General features: G+C 42.7%; 1 protein-coding gene across 1 annotated transcript in view; it reads left to right on the top strand.

The window, feature by feature from the left end:
- Window positions 1–7726, top strand: part of ADRA1A (adrenoceptor alpha 1A) — a 104437-nt gene extending 96711 nt beyond the window's left edge. Inside the window, exons 2-3 of the mRNA XM_066361104.1 lie at window positions 2142–2527; window positions 7330–7726. Coding sequence (XP_066217201.1) covers window positions 2142–2527; window positions 7330–7338 — 395 coding nt within the window. The 3' untranslated portion in view covers window positions 7339–7726. The remainder of the gene's footprint in view (window positions 1–2141; window positions 2528–7329) is intronic.
- Window positions 7727–15043: the final 7317 nt, after the last annotated feature.

The following is a 15043-nucleotide window of genomic DNA, read 5'->3' as shown; positions in this document are numbered from 1 at the left end:
TTTAGCTTCCTACAACCGTACACTTCATCGCTCTCTATTCACCATCTTTCTTCCCAAGAGATGTATTATTCGAATCTATTTTGTGCGTCAATCAGACTGTCCAATTTCAAATCCCACCTCTACCACAACTATTTGGCTGAGTGACCTTAGTTAAGTTATTCAACCTCATTAAACCGCTATTTCTTTATTTGTAAAATGGGGACGTTGCTAATGATGATTAAGTTGTATGTAAGCTGTTTAGCACAGAGCCCGGCTCAAGTCAGGCACTCAATATAAGTAAATTTTATTATAATGATAGAAAAAGTTTTGGATCTAAAGAATAATACTTTCCCACTTCCCAACTATTGTGTATGTTTGTGTGTGTGTGTGTGTGTGTGTGTGTGTGTATGTGTGTGTGTGTGTGTGTGTGATTTCTTTGAGACACTGAACTTAGAAGGGAGTGTGCTTCAGAGATAATAAATGCTCCCATTGATCACTGTGCCATTGCGTCTTCTGTGCAATATTTAACTTTACTTTTTGTTTATATTTATGAGACCCTCTACTAAATGTAGGGCATTGTTTGCTACATTTAAGGACACACATGAGTTTGTTTGTCATGACTCTGATGAGCCCATCGAGCAAAGAGAAAAAGAAAGACATAAAATCAAGACCTTCAGCTGAAGCCAAAGAGAAAAGCTGTGCAAGAGAATAAGGTTCACTGGGTAAGGGGTTCTAGACCCCTTTACCCATCACTGTCCTGGGACTGTAGCTACTGAGTGGAGACAACCTCTTTCATCGTCATTTTTTAACTTGGAAAATGAGTAACTGAATAAGATCATGCCTAAGTTTGTTCCCACTTTATGTTGCCATGGTTTTCTTATTCTGCTGCCAATAGCTATGGATGGGACAGTTTCTGTATAAGATTTTAAAGAAGTCTGAAGCATGATTCCTGCTTTGTTAACCAATGAACAAGACTTCAGTAGGTAAAGAGGATGAGAAAGGGCATTTTAGACATTGGGACCCAATTTGAGAAGGGAGGAGAAAAAGAGCAATCAGACTCACTACAAATAGGAGACAAGTCTGTAGTGGGTCTGGTTGGAGTGCAAGTGTTGCTGTTAGAAAGTCAGATTAAGTTGAGGTCTGTGGAGGACCCTGCATATCAAGCAACTGGCAAGCATTTTATAAGCATTTGGCAGTCATTGGAATATGTTGACAAAGAAGCACAGTGTAACATCAAAAGGCATCATTGAAGAAAAAGACAGATGCTCTTCAACTTAAAATGGAGTCCCATCTCAGTAAACCTTCCGTGAATTGAAGAAATCATAAATCAAAAATGCATTTAACACACCTGACCTACAAACATCATAGCTTAGCCTAGCCTACCTTACTTGTGTTCAGAACACTTACATTCGCCTATGATTGGACAAAATCATATTGCTGTTTTGCCCAACATCACGAGAGAGTATCGTAGCACACGTCACTAGCTCAGGATATGATGAAAATTCAGAATTCAAAGTGCAGTTTCCACTGAATTTGCACCATCAAAAAATTGTAAGTCTAAACATAGTAGATCAATGACCATACTTACAGTATAACCAAAGATTACTAACCAAAAGTTGGCAAAGCTAGTGATTTGCAAAATTTGTATTCTCATTAAAATAAACACTTCCCATATTCAGGGAGAAGGAATTCACAACTATTTAGGCTGTGTCTTTATAACATTGCTTTAAATAATAAAGAGAATATTCAAATAACTCCATTTTTATATAGATTATTTGAATATATTCCAACTTAATTTTAAATTCAAGCAAAACAATGTGTAAATGTAGACTCAACCTCATTTTTATGTTTTCAGAGTGTAAAACTTCACAGCAGATATCAAGGGATGTTTTATCACTGAGAACCAGTGCAATCTACGCTTTGGGTCCGCTTTCATAGTTGATGTTATACGAGTGGACCAATGAGAATGACCTTTGTGGATGTTGAAAAGAGTTACGTTCATCAGGGCTAGTCAGTCAAATGCGAGAAACTCAAACACACTTGGAATCATTCAAAACTTTAAAAAAATATAAAGGATGGTTTGGGTTTGTTTGCTTGTTTTCCTAGACCATTGGCCTGCTGGCTTGCCAATAATGTATATGAATCTGTCTGTTTTCTTCCAGGGTCTTTCTTCCCTGATTTCAAGCCCTCTGAAACGGTTTTTAAAATAGCGTTTTGGCTCGGATACCTAAACAGCTGCATCAACCCCATTATATACCCATGCTCTAGTCAAGAGTTTAAAAAGGCCTTTCAGAATGTCTTGAGAATGCAGTGTCTCCACAGAAAGCAGTCTTCCAAACGGGCCCTGGGCTATACCCTGCACCCACCCAGCCATGCCCTGGAGGGGCAGCATAAGGACCTGGTGCGCATCCCCGCGGGCTCAGGAGAAACCTTCTATAAGATCTCCAAGACGGACGGGGTCTGTGAATGGAAGTTTTTCTCCTCCTTGACCCGTGGACCTGCCAGGATCACAGCACCCAAAGACCAGTCAGCCTGCACCACAGCCCGGGTGAGAAGTAAATGCTTTTTGCAGGTCTTGCTGCTGCATGGGGCCCTCGACCCTCCGCTGAGGAGAGACCCATCAAGTTCCAACCATTAAGATCCACACCATCTCCCTCAATGAAAACGAGGAGGAAGTCCAGAGCACAGGAAAGGTCAGAAGGAAGGAGGGTAATCTTAAGCACCCAGCCCCCTTCCTACTGACAAGGCCAGTTCACTCTTCCTGGATGACAAGGCAGGACTATCCAACCAGGGACCATGTGGGGATGGGGTGCGAGAGAAGACCTGGCTCTGGGCAGGGGGTAGGGTTCAGGGAGGAGGGGAGTGTCACACAACCATCCCATTCCAAATGAGGATAAGCAGCACTTCATTGAGGTTAATACTCTCTTGGGCGTCCCCTGAGCCTGCTCTCCATGTCTGGCCCCTTCATCGAAAAACACCATGGGAAACAGAATTTCATGCACGACCCAAAAGACTATAAATATAGGATTATGATTTCATCATGAATATTTTCAGCGCACACTCTAAGTTTGGAGCTATTTCTTGATGGAGTGAGGGGATTTTTTTTTCAGGCTGAACTTACTGACAGCCGTGCTGGGGAGAGGGCCTGGAGAGAAAGAGACTTGAGGTGGCTGCTGGTATCCAGGCACATTATTTTTAGAGCAAGTTTCAAACATGCTCACCATTTCTGATACATCTAGTGTCTCAGCTTGGGTGAAACCTGACAGTGGTTACCTTTTACAGCAATCTGACCGGATACTGCTCCCGGTTCCCTGAGGATGAGGATGAGGGGCACCCAGTATGTCTTTGGACTAAGAGAGGCTCAGCCTCTAGGCTTGGGTCTAGAGTGTTGAAAGAACCAGCCAGGGAAAGGATGGCTTTTCCTAAATGGAAGACAGTGAAGATGAGGCTTATTTTCGTCAACCTAACTGCTATGAACACAATTTCATTAAGCAGTTCCAAGATTAGAAGGAGGAAGGCTTCCTGTTTAACACATTTAAATATAGAGAGGTTGGGGTGGGGTGGGTGCTAATTTCATGCTAACATCGAGGCTGCAAAATTACTCCACAACCTTTTTTTTTTTTTTTTTTTTTACAGAGACCGAGAGAGAGTCAGTGAGAGGGACAGATAGGGACAGACAGAAAGGAACAGAGAGAGATGAGAAGCATCAATCATTAGTTTTTCGTTGCAACACTTTAGTTGTTCATTGATTGCTCTCTCATATGTGCCTTGACCACGGGCCTTCAGCAGACCAAGTAACCCCTTGCTCGAGCCAGCGACCTTGGGTCCAAGCTGGTGAGCTTCGCTCAAACCAGATGAGCCCACACTCAAGCTGGCGACCTCGGGGTCTCAAACCTGGGTCCTCTGCATCCCAGTCCGACTCTCTATCCACTGCGCCACCACCTGGTCAGGCTCCACAGCCTTTTTGACATGACCTAGAAAGATCTTTCTTGGCAAAGCACTTCTACCTTTTTCAGAATTCCATTATGAAAATTCACAGCTGATAATATTTTGAAAAGCACATTTTGAATTTCAATTTTTTCTCAGCAGCTTCACTATTGCATAATGAATGAGAGTTAAGGTCCCCAGTGCACCTGTAGCATGTTGGAATGAGCCTTATGATCCAAGTATATCCTCCCTGTAATTTGAGAGATACACATGCTTAGCTTGGGAGAATACTGACTAAGAACCCATCAAAAGAGGAAGTTTGCAAAGAGTGTTTGACAGATGCCCATTTATTCTGGTAAAAGAGCCAGCAGGCCATTCCCCTCATCTATTTCCGCTTTCTACAGATACTGGGGGAGCATGCTATTTTTTATGTATACCAAATTTTGGTAAATCTTAATAACTCAGTGTATTTACTAAAGATGAAGGTGGTAACTATGTAAAAATTAAAATACTTTTCACACTCAACTATAAGAATTTAAAATTAGATTTATGGTTTTGGAATGATTATTGACTAGAACCACTCATCTAGAACTACTGATCATTTTGATGGACTCTTCCCACACATTTGAGTAATTTTCTCTAAGAATTTCAAAGTAAGTCATAGCCATTATTTAACCTTTGAGCAAAAGTAGTGGCCACATCACCTTCTTCTTCTTCCCTTGCAGCAAAATGATGATTTCTTTAAGGCCTTCTGAAAGACTGACACCTTTGCATACTGCCATGGAGAGTATGTTTGTGATTAGAGTTGGGTTGTCGGTGGTGTTTGGACAGAGAATATTACCACTTTCTCAGCATTTCTGGACAGTGTCTTCTCACTGACCCATAGGCATTCTGTTTTGTGCTCATAATTTGGAGCCTGGCATTAGATGTGACTGGAGCTTTAGACTCTTCTGGTCTGTGTGCATGTCCATAACTGCTCTGCCAGATGTGGGTGTCCTATTATGGGTGTAGGCACCAGGGATGGATGTGAATATGCAAACCTCATTCCTCTTCTGCCTTCATAGGACAGATAAGTTTCATTATTGAGAATAATTTTTTTCAGAATCTGAATCTACAAAACCACTCTCTCCAGGCCACCCCTTACAGAACGGTCATCTCCATGAAGTAGTGGCAATAGCTCTCATCAGCAGTATGGGCCTCCAAGTTTGAGATGATCTTTAAACACCTTCACAGACAAATTGAAGTATTAGATATTAAAAAGTTTAAGATCACCGGGAAGCTAGCATTAATGCTCCTGCTAATCAAAATAAACAACTAGAGAATCTTTCTATCATCAGATAAAAGCAAGGACAATTGTATTCATGTATAATTATCCATAAATAATTGTCTGCTACACTCTTCTCCAACCCTACTCCCTCCAGGGAGGCAAACTTTAACATTTCTTTCCTTTCCCATAACCTGGTATTATATATGAGCACGCCAATTTTTACAAAGAATTAATAATGTCACCCAAGACTTAGCCAAAGTGGGATAACAATGTTCAAGTTATTTTTTACTCATCCACAAAAATCTCTGTACCTTTGAGCATGCCAAAACCAAACTAAAATTGTCACAGTGAAACAAATGATTGTCATATTTATACTCACATGTTTACTGCTTCTATTTGGAGTTTGAAGAATTCACCCAGAGCAACAGTGGTCAAAACGTCTTCTCCAATGTGTTTTGAAAAGCACTTGCGTTGGGATTGTTTCAACATCACAAAAAGTCAACTTGACATAATGGTATAGGCAAAATCTGAGTTTCCTCCTCAATTCAAATTGCATGCCTTAAGAGAGACCTTGAATCTTTTTGTTCAAAAATATTCCCCAAACATTTGCTAAGATTTCAAGCAGTTTACTTGTCACAGTTTCTTCCCTTTGCCTCTGTTGTGTGTCATCCATGGCCGCTCCTGCCTGTAATCACTCAGTGCGCACTCACACTCTCCAGAATGTTAAAGCCTCAGACTCTATTGCCGCCTGGTTCACCTGGTCCATCCACGGTAGACAGTGATATTCGAGTAAATAAGTATTTTCTGAAGGCCATTTTTTAGGTGCCATTGTGTGTTAGGCGTTACCAGGGTATTTTGCGTCCATTGTCTCTAAACCTCATAACAATTCCACTATTCATATTTTAGAGATTAAAAACTGATAGTTAAGAGTGAGTGAGGATCGGCCCACAGCCAAGGAGGAACCATGATTTAATCCTGTTCTCCCTAACACTAAAGTCTGAATGTTTTGGTTTTTCTTCACCGTACCCCTGCCTCAGAAATAGTGGGGCTGAGTCACTCAGTTGGAATTGGGCATGCTAAGGATACTATACCATACCCAAACCTATTAATGTTTTATTTCCTTGGGATTTGCCTGACAATTAACCTTGGTACATATGCTGCCAAATCTTCATTCCAGCCAAACCCAACAGCAGGTCATAAATCACAGGGTTTGGTGTCTATAATTCTAAATATCAGATTGTATCACTTTCCTAAGGACTTGCAAGAGGAACAAATTATATCAAATTGGAATAAGATGGACATGTAAGAGAATGCAGAAGAAGCTGCATTGGCCTAGAGTAGCAAACCATACCTGTGGGTAAGAAATACATTGTATAGTGTGCTGACATTGTTGACTACCAACCACAGTTCATTGGCACACTTTCAGAAAGTACCTCTCTTTTTAAAGTAAATAAAAACAAATATGACATCATGCTTATCAGCTGTAATCCAGCATTTTTTTTCAGTTGGAAAATAGAAAGAAATTATAGCTATCCCAGCAGAATTACACAGAACTCAGAGAGTGTGTCAAACATGTGAATATCATATCTGTCACCATGGGGACAGGGTTTAGGATGCTGATCTCCAGGTAGCCAGAGGTCGAGGCAATGTTTGAAGATGGAGAACTGGTTGGCAGCTGTGCCTACTTATTAGATGGCATGCCCTTGGTCCTGGATTTTCTTTAGCAAATGAATGTTTTATGTCCTGAGTGTCTCGGCCCTCCTACCCCTTCACAGTGAACCACTGCGCAGATATTTTCTGGCCCAATGGGTTTCTCAGCTGAGGCCTGGGAGAACATTTTAGGAACATTTGCTCGGGAAGGTACTTATTCCATCTTAAATCACAGCTACTTAATCATATCTTGACACACATTCTCACTTGCCTCTGGGGCTGGTTCTGTTCAGGTCCTCTTGCCAAAGAGATGCGGCCTCTGGAGGGCTTGCTGAATTAATTAAGGCAGGAGTTCTGCTCATCAGCAAAGGGAGAAGGGGGCTCAGCACATGGAAGGTACACTCAGCGAGCAAAAGCAGGGTGATAGAAAAGGCAGAGGTGGTAACTATGGAGACAACCTCAGAGGTATGCTCACTTATTACTCTGATTTCTTTTTACACTACTAGGACTTTTAACCATGAAACCACCTGCACACAGCTCCGGTCGAGCCTGGTTGGAACACTGTTGGCACCTGCTCCTTGTCCACAAATTGTGCTGTGGGGCTGGCCTGAGCCCAGGCAGCTGTGGGGTCCAACATCTTCAAAATGCAACGGCAGCAGTGGCCTCCTGGCCTCCAAAGTCCTTGCAAAGAGATGACTGTTGAGCTGGGCTGGCAAAAGCAAGTCAGGATTTCAGCAGAGGACACTGGTCCTTGGCCAGTGCTCCCGCGAGGGTTACCTCATTCATGCTTCCCAGACCCATGTCATGAGGCTGAGGATGGACCGTATCTTCTTGGTGAAGGGAGATGTCATCTCTTCTTTGCTTCTGCAACACAAATTATGGAGTGTCCTCTTAACAGGAAGATTACAGCAGTTGGGGGAAGAGGGCTGTTGAGAAGGAGAAAGAAGACTTAACTATGGACATTGCCCCAAGCAGGATGGAAGATTCAGGAAGGTGTTGCTGCTACTGATCAGCAAGGAGCTGCCCTAAAACTATGCTTATTCGTTTCCAAAGATGAAGTTATTCTCTTTCCTCTTCATGAGACTGGGGTGTTATTTACATTAGTTTCCCTCCGTGTCACAGTCCATTTTTCACGTTATCAGCTGGAAATGATTATTGCTTAATTAAGTTAGAAAAATCTATGAGCAAATTTATACTGTCTCTGGAGAAAAAAATGCTAAAGACACTGATTATCAAAAAGCCTAAATAAATAGTAGGTGTATTCAGATGCAAAATTAAATAAGTGAAGACAGAAAAATCCCAACATGAGTTGAATATTTCCTTTCATTTATACAATACTTCATACCTTTTAAAGTATTGTACTTCTGCCTATCTCAAGTCATTCTTGAGTATTATTTCATAATATAGATTATCTGTACTTAGTATATAAAGACACGGGGGGGGACTGGGAGAGGTTTACAGGTTCTTTTACTAGCCCCCAATCCAGCCTCTGCCCTTTTTTCCATGAGCCTTCAATATCCCCAAGGTGCACTATGGTTCCTGAGACCCGGATGTTCACGTCTCACTAATTTGTCTCTGAGCCATATTGTCAGCTCTGTTTGTACCTTCTCTACCCATACAGCTTAGCGGCTGAGCAGTACCAGATTGTTCTAGGGGTTGAGTGCATATTTGCCTATGCTTCTCTCACTGGCTCAAAGACAAGCTGATGTAATTCTGCTCTCTTCTCCCTAGATAGCGGCAGAACTAAGGAAATAAGCAGAGCTGGGGGTTCTTGTCTTGCTCAATGGGGTGGCACTTAAGGCAAAGCCAACAGTAACTGACACCTTAAAAGGACCTTAGGTATGCAAAAGCTCCCAAAGGAAATTTCAGGACCCTCATTGCCCGGGGTGCCCGGCAGTCATCGTATATACACCCTCATAATCACTATCAGCCAACGTCCTCTCCTGCCTCAGATGCACTTGGCACAAAACATACAGAGAGGCACAAGCAGTCCCTAGCTAATGAACTGGGTGTGTTCCAACTTATCTATTGCAGAATGAAGAATGCATTCTTCTGAGAGGCATTTTTAAAAATGGGGGAGGGGAAGAATGTTTCTGGATGAACTGAAGAATAAAGACCTATTTAATGTACACCAGGAGTTGGAATATTTTTTTCTGAAAAGAGCTAAGCATTTAGGCATTGTGAAACCATGTGGACTCTGTCACACATTCTTTTTCAATTTTTTTTTGGGGGGGTGGCAACAGGAGGGGAATAATCCTCTGAAAATGTAGAAACCAGTCTTTATTCACATGCATGGGCCTGATTTAACCCTTGATCTATACCAGCGCTAGCTTACATTGATCTATACCAGCTCTAGCTTACATTGCTGTGAACAGAATGGTAAGCAGTGAATTTTGGTGTTCAACATACAAGCATTTTTTTTATATGTCATTGGCACATCTCCACTTTACTATCTTAATGTTCCCAACCTGCATGAATTGTTAGGTATAAAGTGACAAGTTCATAATCAAGGGTGGGATCTGCTCTAATATGACCTGTCCACCCAAAAGATACACATAATCTATCATTGTGACTTTCTACATAGGCCTCAGGGTGGGAGGGAGGCACCCAGCACCCCTCCCACTGTCGTGTTTTGTAGAACAGCAAGTCAGCAGAAGCCTGAGGGTGTCTGTGGGGGTCTGCCAACTCTTCTCCTTATGGCAAAATGTCCCAGCACAACCCAGCTGACTCTGAGAGTAGTAACAACCAGTAGGTACCATTTGACCAGGGCCTATGTGAAGTCCCCCCTGACTCCTGCACCCTACTAAAATGATCCCCAAAGGGGGCTCCTCAGGAATACCTGCTGGTCATCGCACCTGTGCCAGAGGCTTGCAGGGTCTGCTCTGAAGCTTGTTGGGATGTGGGACATGGGAAGGGGTGCTAGGTTACGAGGGACTCCTTCCAAATACAAACACTAGTTTCTAGCAGGTTTCTTCTCCTTCTCTTTTTCCTGTTTTTCCTTTCTGTTTGAGTCTGAAATTGCTTAACTTGTCCTGGTTACAAACAAGGTGTTCAGCTCCCGGGGCCTGGAGCAGGGAGTTCGCAGCCTTAAGAGATGAGACTCCCTGGTAGGACTCGGGGTGGAGCCTGAAGTAGGAGTGGGTGCAGAACTAACATGGAAGGACCCGGAAGGGTTGAGGCCAGTAACAGCACCACTGTCGGCACTGGGCATTGAAAGGAAAGCTTGGGTTAACTTGGGTGCCAGCTCCCTTCCCTTCCCCTGTCTCCTCCCCTTACCCCCTCCCCAGTCTGTCTTGCTCCTTTCCCTTTATTCTTTCCATCTCCTTTCCTCGTCTCTCTTCTCTCTCCATAATTCCACCTTCCACTTCTTGCCAAACTTACAAGTAGTGGCTGATGTTGGGGTGGGTGTCCTTACTCCTGTGGGTGCCAGTTCCCATGGGATAGAGCATTCTGTGCATAACAGGTAACAGGGTGGGCTTTTCCTCAGCCTCTTCTTCCCCATCCCCCATCAGGCATCAGACCTGATGCTGCAAGTTCATCCCCCACCCCCACCCAGGCAGCTTCCAGGGCCCCAGGGGGGGAGACAGACCTTCAGGGTTAGAGCACACTCAGGGTCCTCCCCAAGGATGTTCACCCTCTGCTCACATTGCTCTTTCTAATCTTACACTATTAGTTCCCAATGAAAGGTACAGACACATAAGCAGCCACGTTTTAGAAAAAGCTGGTAGTCAGGAGAGGTATCTGTCCCCTCCCCCAGAGTCCACCTCACTCCCTGACAGGCTAAACCCTCTGACAACTGACCAAGCCCCACAAAGTCACCTTCCCTTTCTCCTCTTCTTCATCCTTTGTCTCTTGCTTTTGTGGTTTTCTCTCTTTCACTTTTCCTTAGATTCTTCAAAGGCTTGATTAATCTCATAAAGTAAACTTGGTTTCAGGTTAGCATTAAGCGGCACTTATGCGCCTGCACAGAACCCAAGTGGGTGAAATGTCTGTTCTTTCCTGGTGCGTCCACTCTGTCCCTGTCCCACAGACCCATCTGCCTCTGGAATTTGTACATGGACTCCTGCTAGTCTCTCATAATATTCAGGAGTCTTTCTACTCCAAGCAAAGGGAGCTCTCTTCCCCAACATGCTCTTGCTTTTGCTGACATAAGATGACCAACTTTTTTAAAATAAAAAGGAGGACAAAAATAAACTGAAGAAAACTATCGTAAATAAAAGAAACATTTTATTCATTGCAACAATAATACACTATAATATGATAAATGCATAATAAAAACATTTGTAATATTTTATATTGTAATTATGCTTACATGCTTAATTTTTAATAATAATTGTAAGAAAATATCGCATCTCACCGCACTGTACTGATCCTTGACAAATTGTCATGTCAAATACAAATACATCACATCACATGCAATGGATCCACTCTGCATCAATTGAGTATGGACATTTACAGATTAGTCTTTCAATATCAAAAAGAAGGACATGTAGGAGGACACTTTTTGAGGCAGACAGAACTTACAAAAGAAGAACTGTCCTCCCTAAAGGAGGACGATTGGTCACCTTATGACACAGCCTCAAGCATTTGCAATCCTTGGGCTGTCCTAGCAAAGCACCAGGGTTGTGCAGCTGAGACCACAAAAATCCGTCCTCATAGTTTTTTTGGTGGCTGCAAGTCTGAGGTCAAGGTGCCATCAGGGTTTTTCCTCCTGAGGCCTCTCTCCTTGGCTTGCAGATGGCTGCCTTCTCCCTGTGTCCTCACATGGCCTTCCCTCTGCCCTTGTCCTAATCTCCTTTCCTAATAAGAACACCAGTCAGAGCGGATCAGGGCCCAACCTAATGACCTTATTTTAACCTTCATTACCCTTTTAAAGAGCCTATCTTCAAATAAAGTCACGTTCTGAGGTACTAGGTGTTAGGATTCCAACACATGAAATTTGAGTAGACACAATTCAGCCCATAACAGTTTCCTCCCTACTCTCCCCTTTAATCCCATAAAAATGTATCCACAATTCTTTTCCCAGATTAGATATTAAAATTCATCCTTTCCTGAGCACCCTCTCTGAGTTCCTATAGCAGTTGTCTGTAAGAGGCGTCTGTCAGCAAATGGTGCTTTTATTGTGATTTTTCTGCTGCTTTTAAAAATCTATATTTTTTCACTTTAAAACTTGCTTTACCCCAGGGGTAGTCAATCTTTTTATACCTACTGCCCACTTTTGTATCTCTGTTAGTAGTAAAATTTTCTAACCACCCACCAGTTCCACGGTAATGGTGATTTATAAAGTAGGGAAGTAACTTTACTTTATAAAACTTATAAAGCAGAGTTACAGCAAGTTAAAGCATATAATAATAATTACTTACCAAGTACTTTATGTCGGATTTTCGCTAAGTTTGGCAGAATAAATCTTTATAAAACAACTTACTATAGTTAAATCTATCTTTTTATTTATACTTTGGTTGCTCTGCTACCGCCCACCATGAAAGCTGGAAAGCCCACTAGAGGGCGGTAGGGACCAGGTTGACTGCCACTGCTTTACACTGTACTTAAATAGCTTTCATCTTCTCAACTAGATTAAAACTGGGGGCGGGACAGGAACTATCTTTCTGAATGCTCATAGCAGTCCTCAACCCTTGCGTGGTCATATCTGAGGACCAGGACCCCATCCTGAGCAGGAAAAGAGAGAGGGGCCAAAGCGAGATGAACTGCAAGCACTAGTTACAGACAGGCTGGGAGAGCAGGTCCACAAGGACCTGGAAATACCAGATGATATACCAGGAAGGCTCAGGTAATATTTGACAATCCTGGGCTTCTGAAAACTCACAGTGAGATTCTTATCAGGGGCTCAGAGCGCAGCAGTGGGGAATCCCAGGTTAGTGCCGTCTTGAGTCAGGCAGGCCGGGGATTCCCCAGGAAACAGCTGCAACCAGGAAAACAGAGTGTCATCACTGAATGAGACGGACCCTGGACTGTGAGAGGAAGGTGTGACAGAGCAAGACAGGCTCAAGAACCAGTGTCCGAACCCAGTCCTGGGAGATGGGTCACCAAGGAGCACATAGGAGTTTGTGAGCACCACTGCTCCCAAGCCTGGTGAGGGGCGAGTTGTCAAGAGTAATGTGGTGCTTCAGCTTTAGTCTGAAAGAGGACTTAAAGGAGGAAAAACCAGGTGACAAGGCAGGGCCTACCAAAGTATTAAGTGTACTGAGGTCCAAACCATATAAAAACAGGTTTGAATGAGTGTAGCAATGGTGTATTGATTTATCCACTCAAAAAAAAAATCTTGTCTTTTTTGCCCATTTTGGTCCCCATTCCTTTTGCTAAACCCAGCCTTATCTTTCATAATGAAAAGATTTTTGCTCTGCAGTCCAGCTAATTAAAGTCTCAAGGGTGGAAGGCCCTTAGCCCATTAATCAGACTCTGAGCATCAGGATGAATGCTTCTCAGCCCACAGCACCTCCCCCGCCCAGGCCTTGAATCATAGTGGAGGGACTGTCATAAAGAGCAGGGCAAGAGGAAGCACTGATGAATATGGAGGTGAATGACTTCATCTGACAAGTAGGAAGGCTATTTAAAAGTAAGTTGATGAGCCCTGGCCGGTTGGCTCAGCGGTAGAGCATCGGCCTGGCGTGCAGTAGTCCCAGGTTCGATTCCCGGCCAGGGCACACAGGAGAAGGGCCCATCTGCTTCTCCACCCCTTCACCCCTCCCCTTCTCCTTCCTCTCTGTCTCTCTCTTCCCCTCCCGCAGCCAAGGCTCCATTGGAGCAAAGATGGCCCGGGCATTGAGGATGGCTCTGTGGCCCCTGCCTCAGGTGCTAGAATGGCTCTGGATGCAACAGAGCGACCCCCCAGAGGGGCAGAGCATCGCCCCCTGGTGGGCACGCCGGGTGGATCCTGGTCGGGCGCATGCGGGAGTCTGTCTGACTGCCTCCCCTTTTCCAGCTTCGGAAAAAAAAAAAAAAAAGTAAGTTGATGAAGTTCTTTTAAGAGCAAAACAAGCAAGCATGAAAATATTTAAATGAATGTATTGCTAGCTTACATTGTTGTAAAGTACAAGTCCCGGAGAGACACGAGGAGTTACAGGAAATTTTTGAGGAATTTATTGCTGACGGCTTGCACGGAGCTCAATACAGACTCAAATCATGCAGCCCCGAACAAGCTCAGGAGTTTGCTAATAAAGGCATAAAACCACATTTTGGGTGGGGGGAGAAGAGCGGGATGCAGGCACCTAGCTAAGCGGGATTACAGAAGTGAAACAGGCTTGTTAAACTACGGTTATCTTTAGAACAATCGAACAATCTTGGCTGTGTGGTCCAAATTTCTTAACAGTCAGCTGCAGGCCCCCCTAATGTCTGTGTTTATGCAGACTGTTGAACCTGCATAATAACTTTCCTAAAATGGACAAAAATAGTAAAATGCTGAGGCTAAGGAGGCTGGTTTTGTTATAGATCAAATGTATAAGCTAGTCCTGGGTAGCTTACAATGCAAAGGGGTTTACAATTAGTTGGGTCTCTTGTAACATTCCCTACTGGTTTTACCTATATAATCAAATCATTGATTTATCTTTATTGCTATTTTGTTGTATGGGTGTGTATGACTTATAATTACTATTAATTTAATAGAGTTTACCCTTTCTTGAATAAACCTTGTTATAAAATTGATTAAACATGGTCCTACTATTAGACAAGTTAAAATTAAAGTAAGAGGACCAATTGCTGCAGACAAAAGGTAGTGAGCCATGGTGACCAAATAACATTCTTTGGAGTCAATTCTCTGTTCAAATTCTTTTCTTCTCTTTTTTATGTTTGCCCTAACTAAAGATAGGCTTTCTTTAATTACACTAGAATTATTAGTATAGAAACAACAAGTTTCCCTTAATGCTGCACATAAGCCACCTTGTTGAAGGAAAAGTAAATCTAAGCCTCTTCTATTTTGTAAAATTATTTCCTTTATAGAAATAAACTTGAGGCATAACATTTGCAAGAATATACACTAGGGTCTTATTCTGTTCTCTAAACCCGTCCTTTCCTTTGTATAAACCTCTTACAACCTGCAACCTACATAAACCTTTAACTTTTTTACCTATTTAGAAGCAACTAGCTTTCATAACAACTTACTTTTTCCTTTTTTTTCTCAAAAGTACATTTATACCTTCCACCTTCTATTATTAAAACTATATAATCCCTTTATAATCAGAACTCTTAATTTTTTAAAGATCTTAA

This window comes from Saccopteryx leptura, chromosome 1 (genome assembly GCF_036850995.1).
Source record: "Saccopteryx leptura isolate mSacLep1 chromosome 1, mSacLep1_pri_phased_curated, whole genome shotgun sequence".
NCBI classification, from domain to species: Eukaryota; Metazoa; Chordata; class Mammalia; order Chiroptera; family Emballonuridae; genus Saccopteryx; species Saccopteryx leptura.
This window is presented reverse-complemented; position numbering and strand designations above follow the sequence as displayed.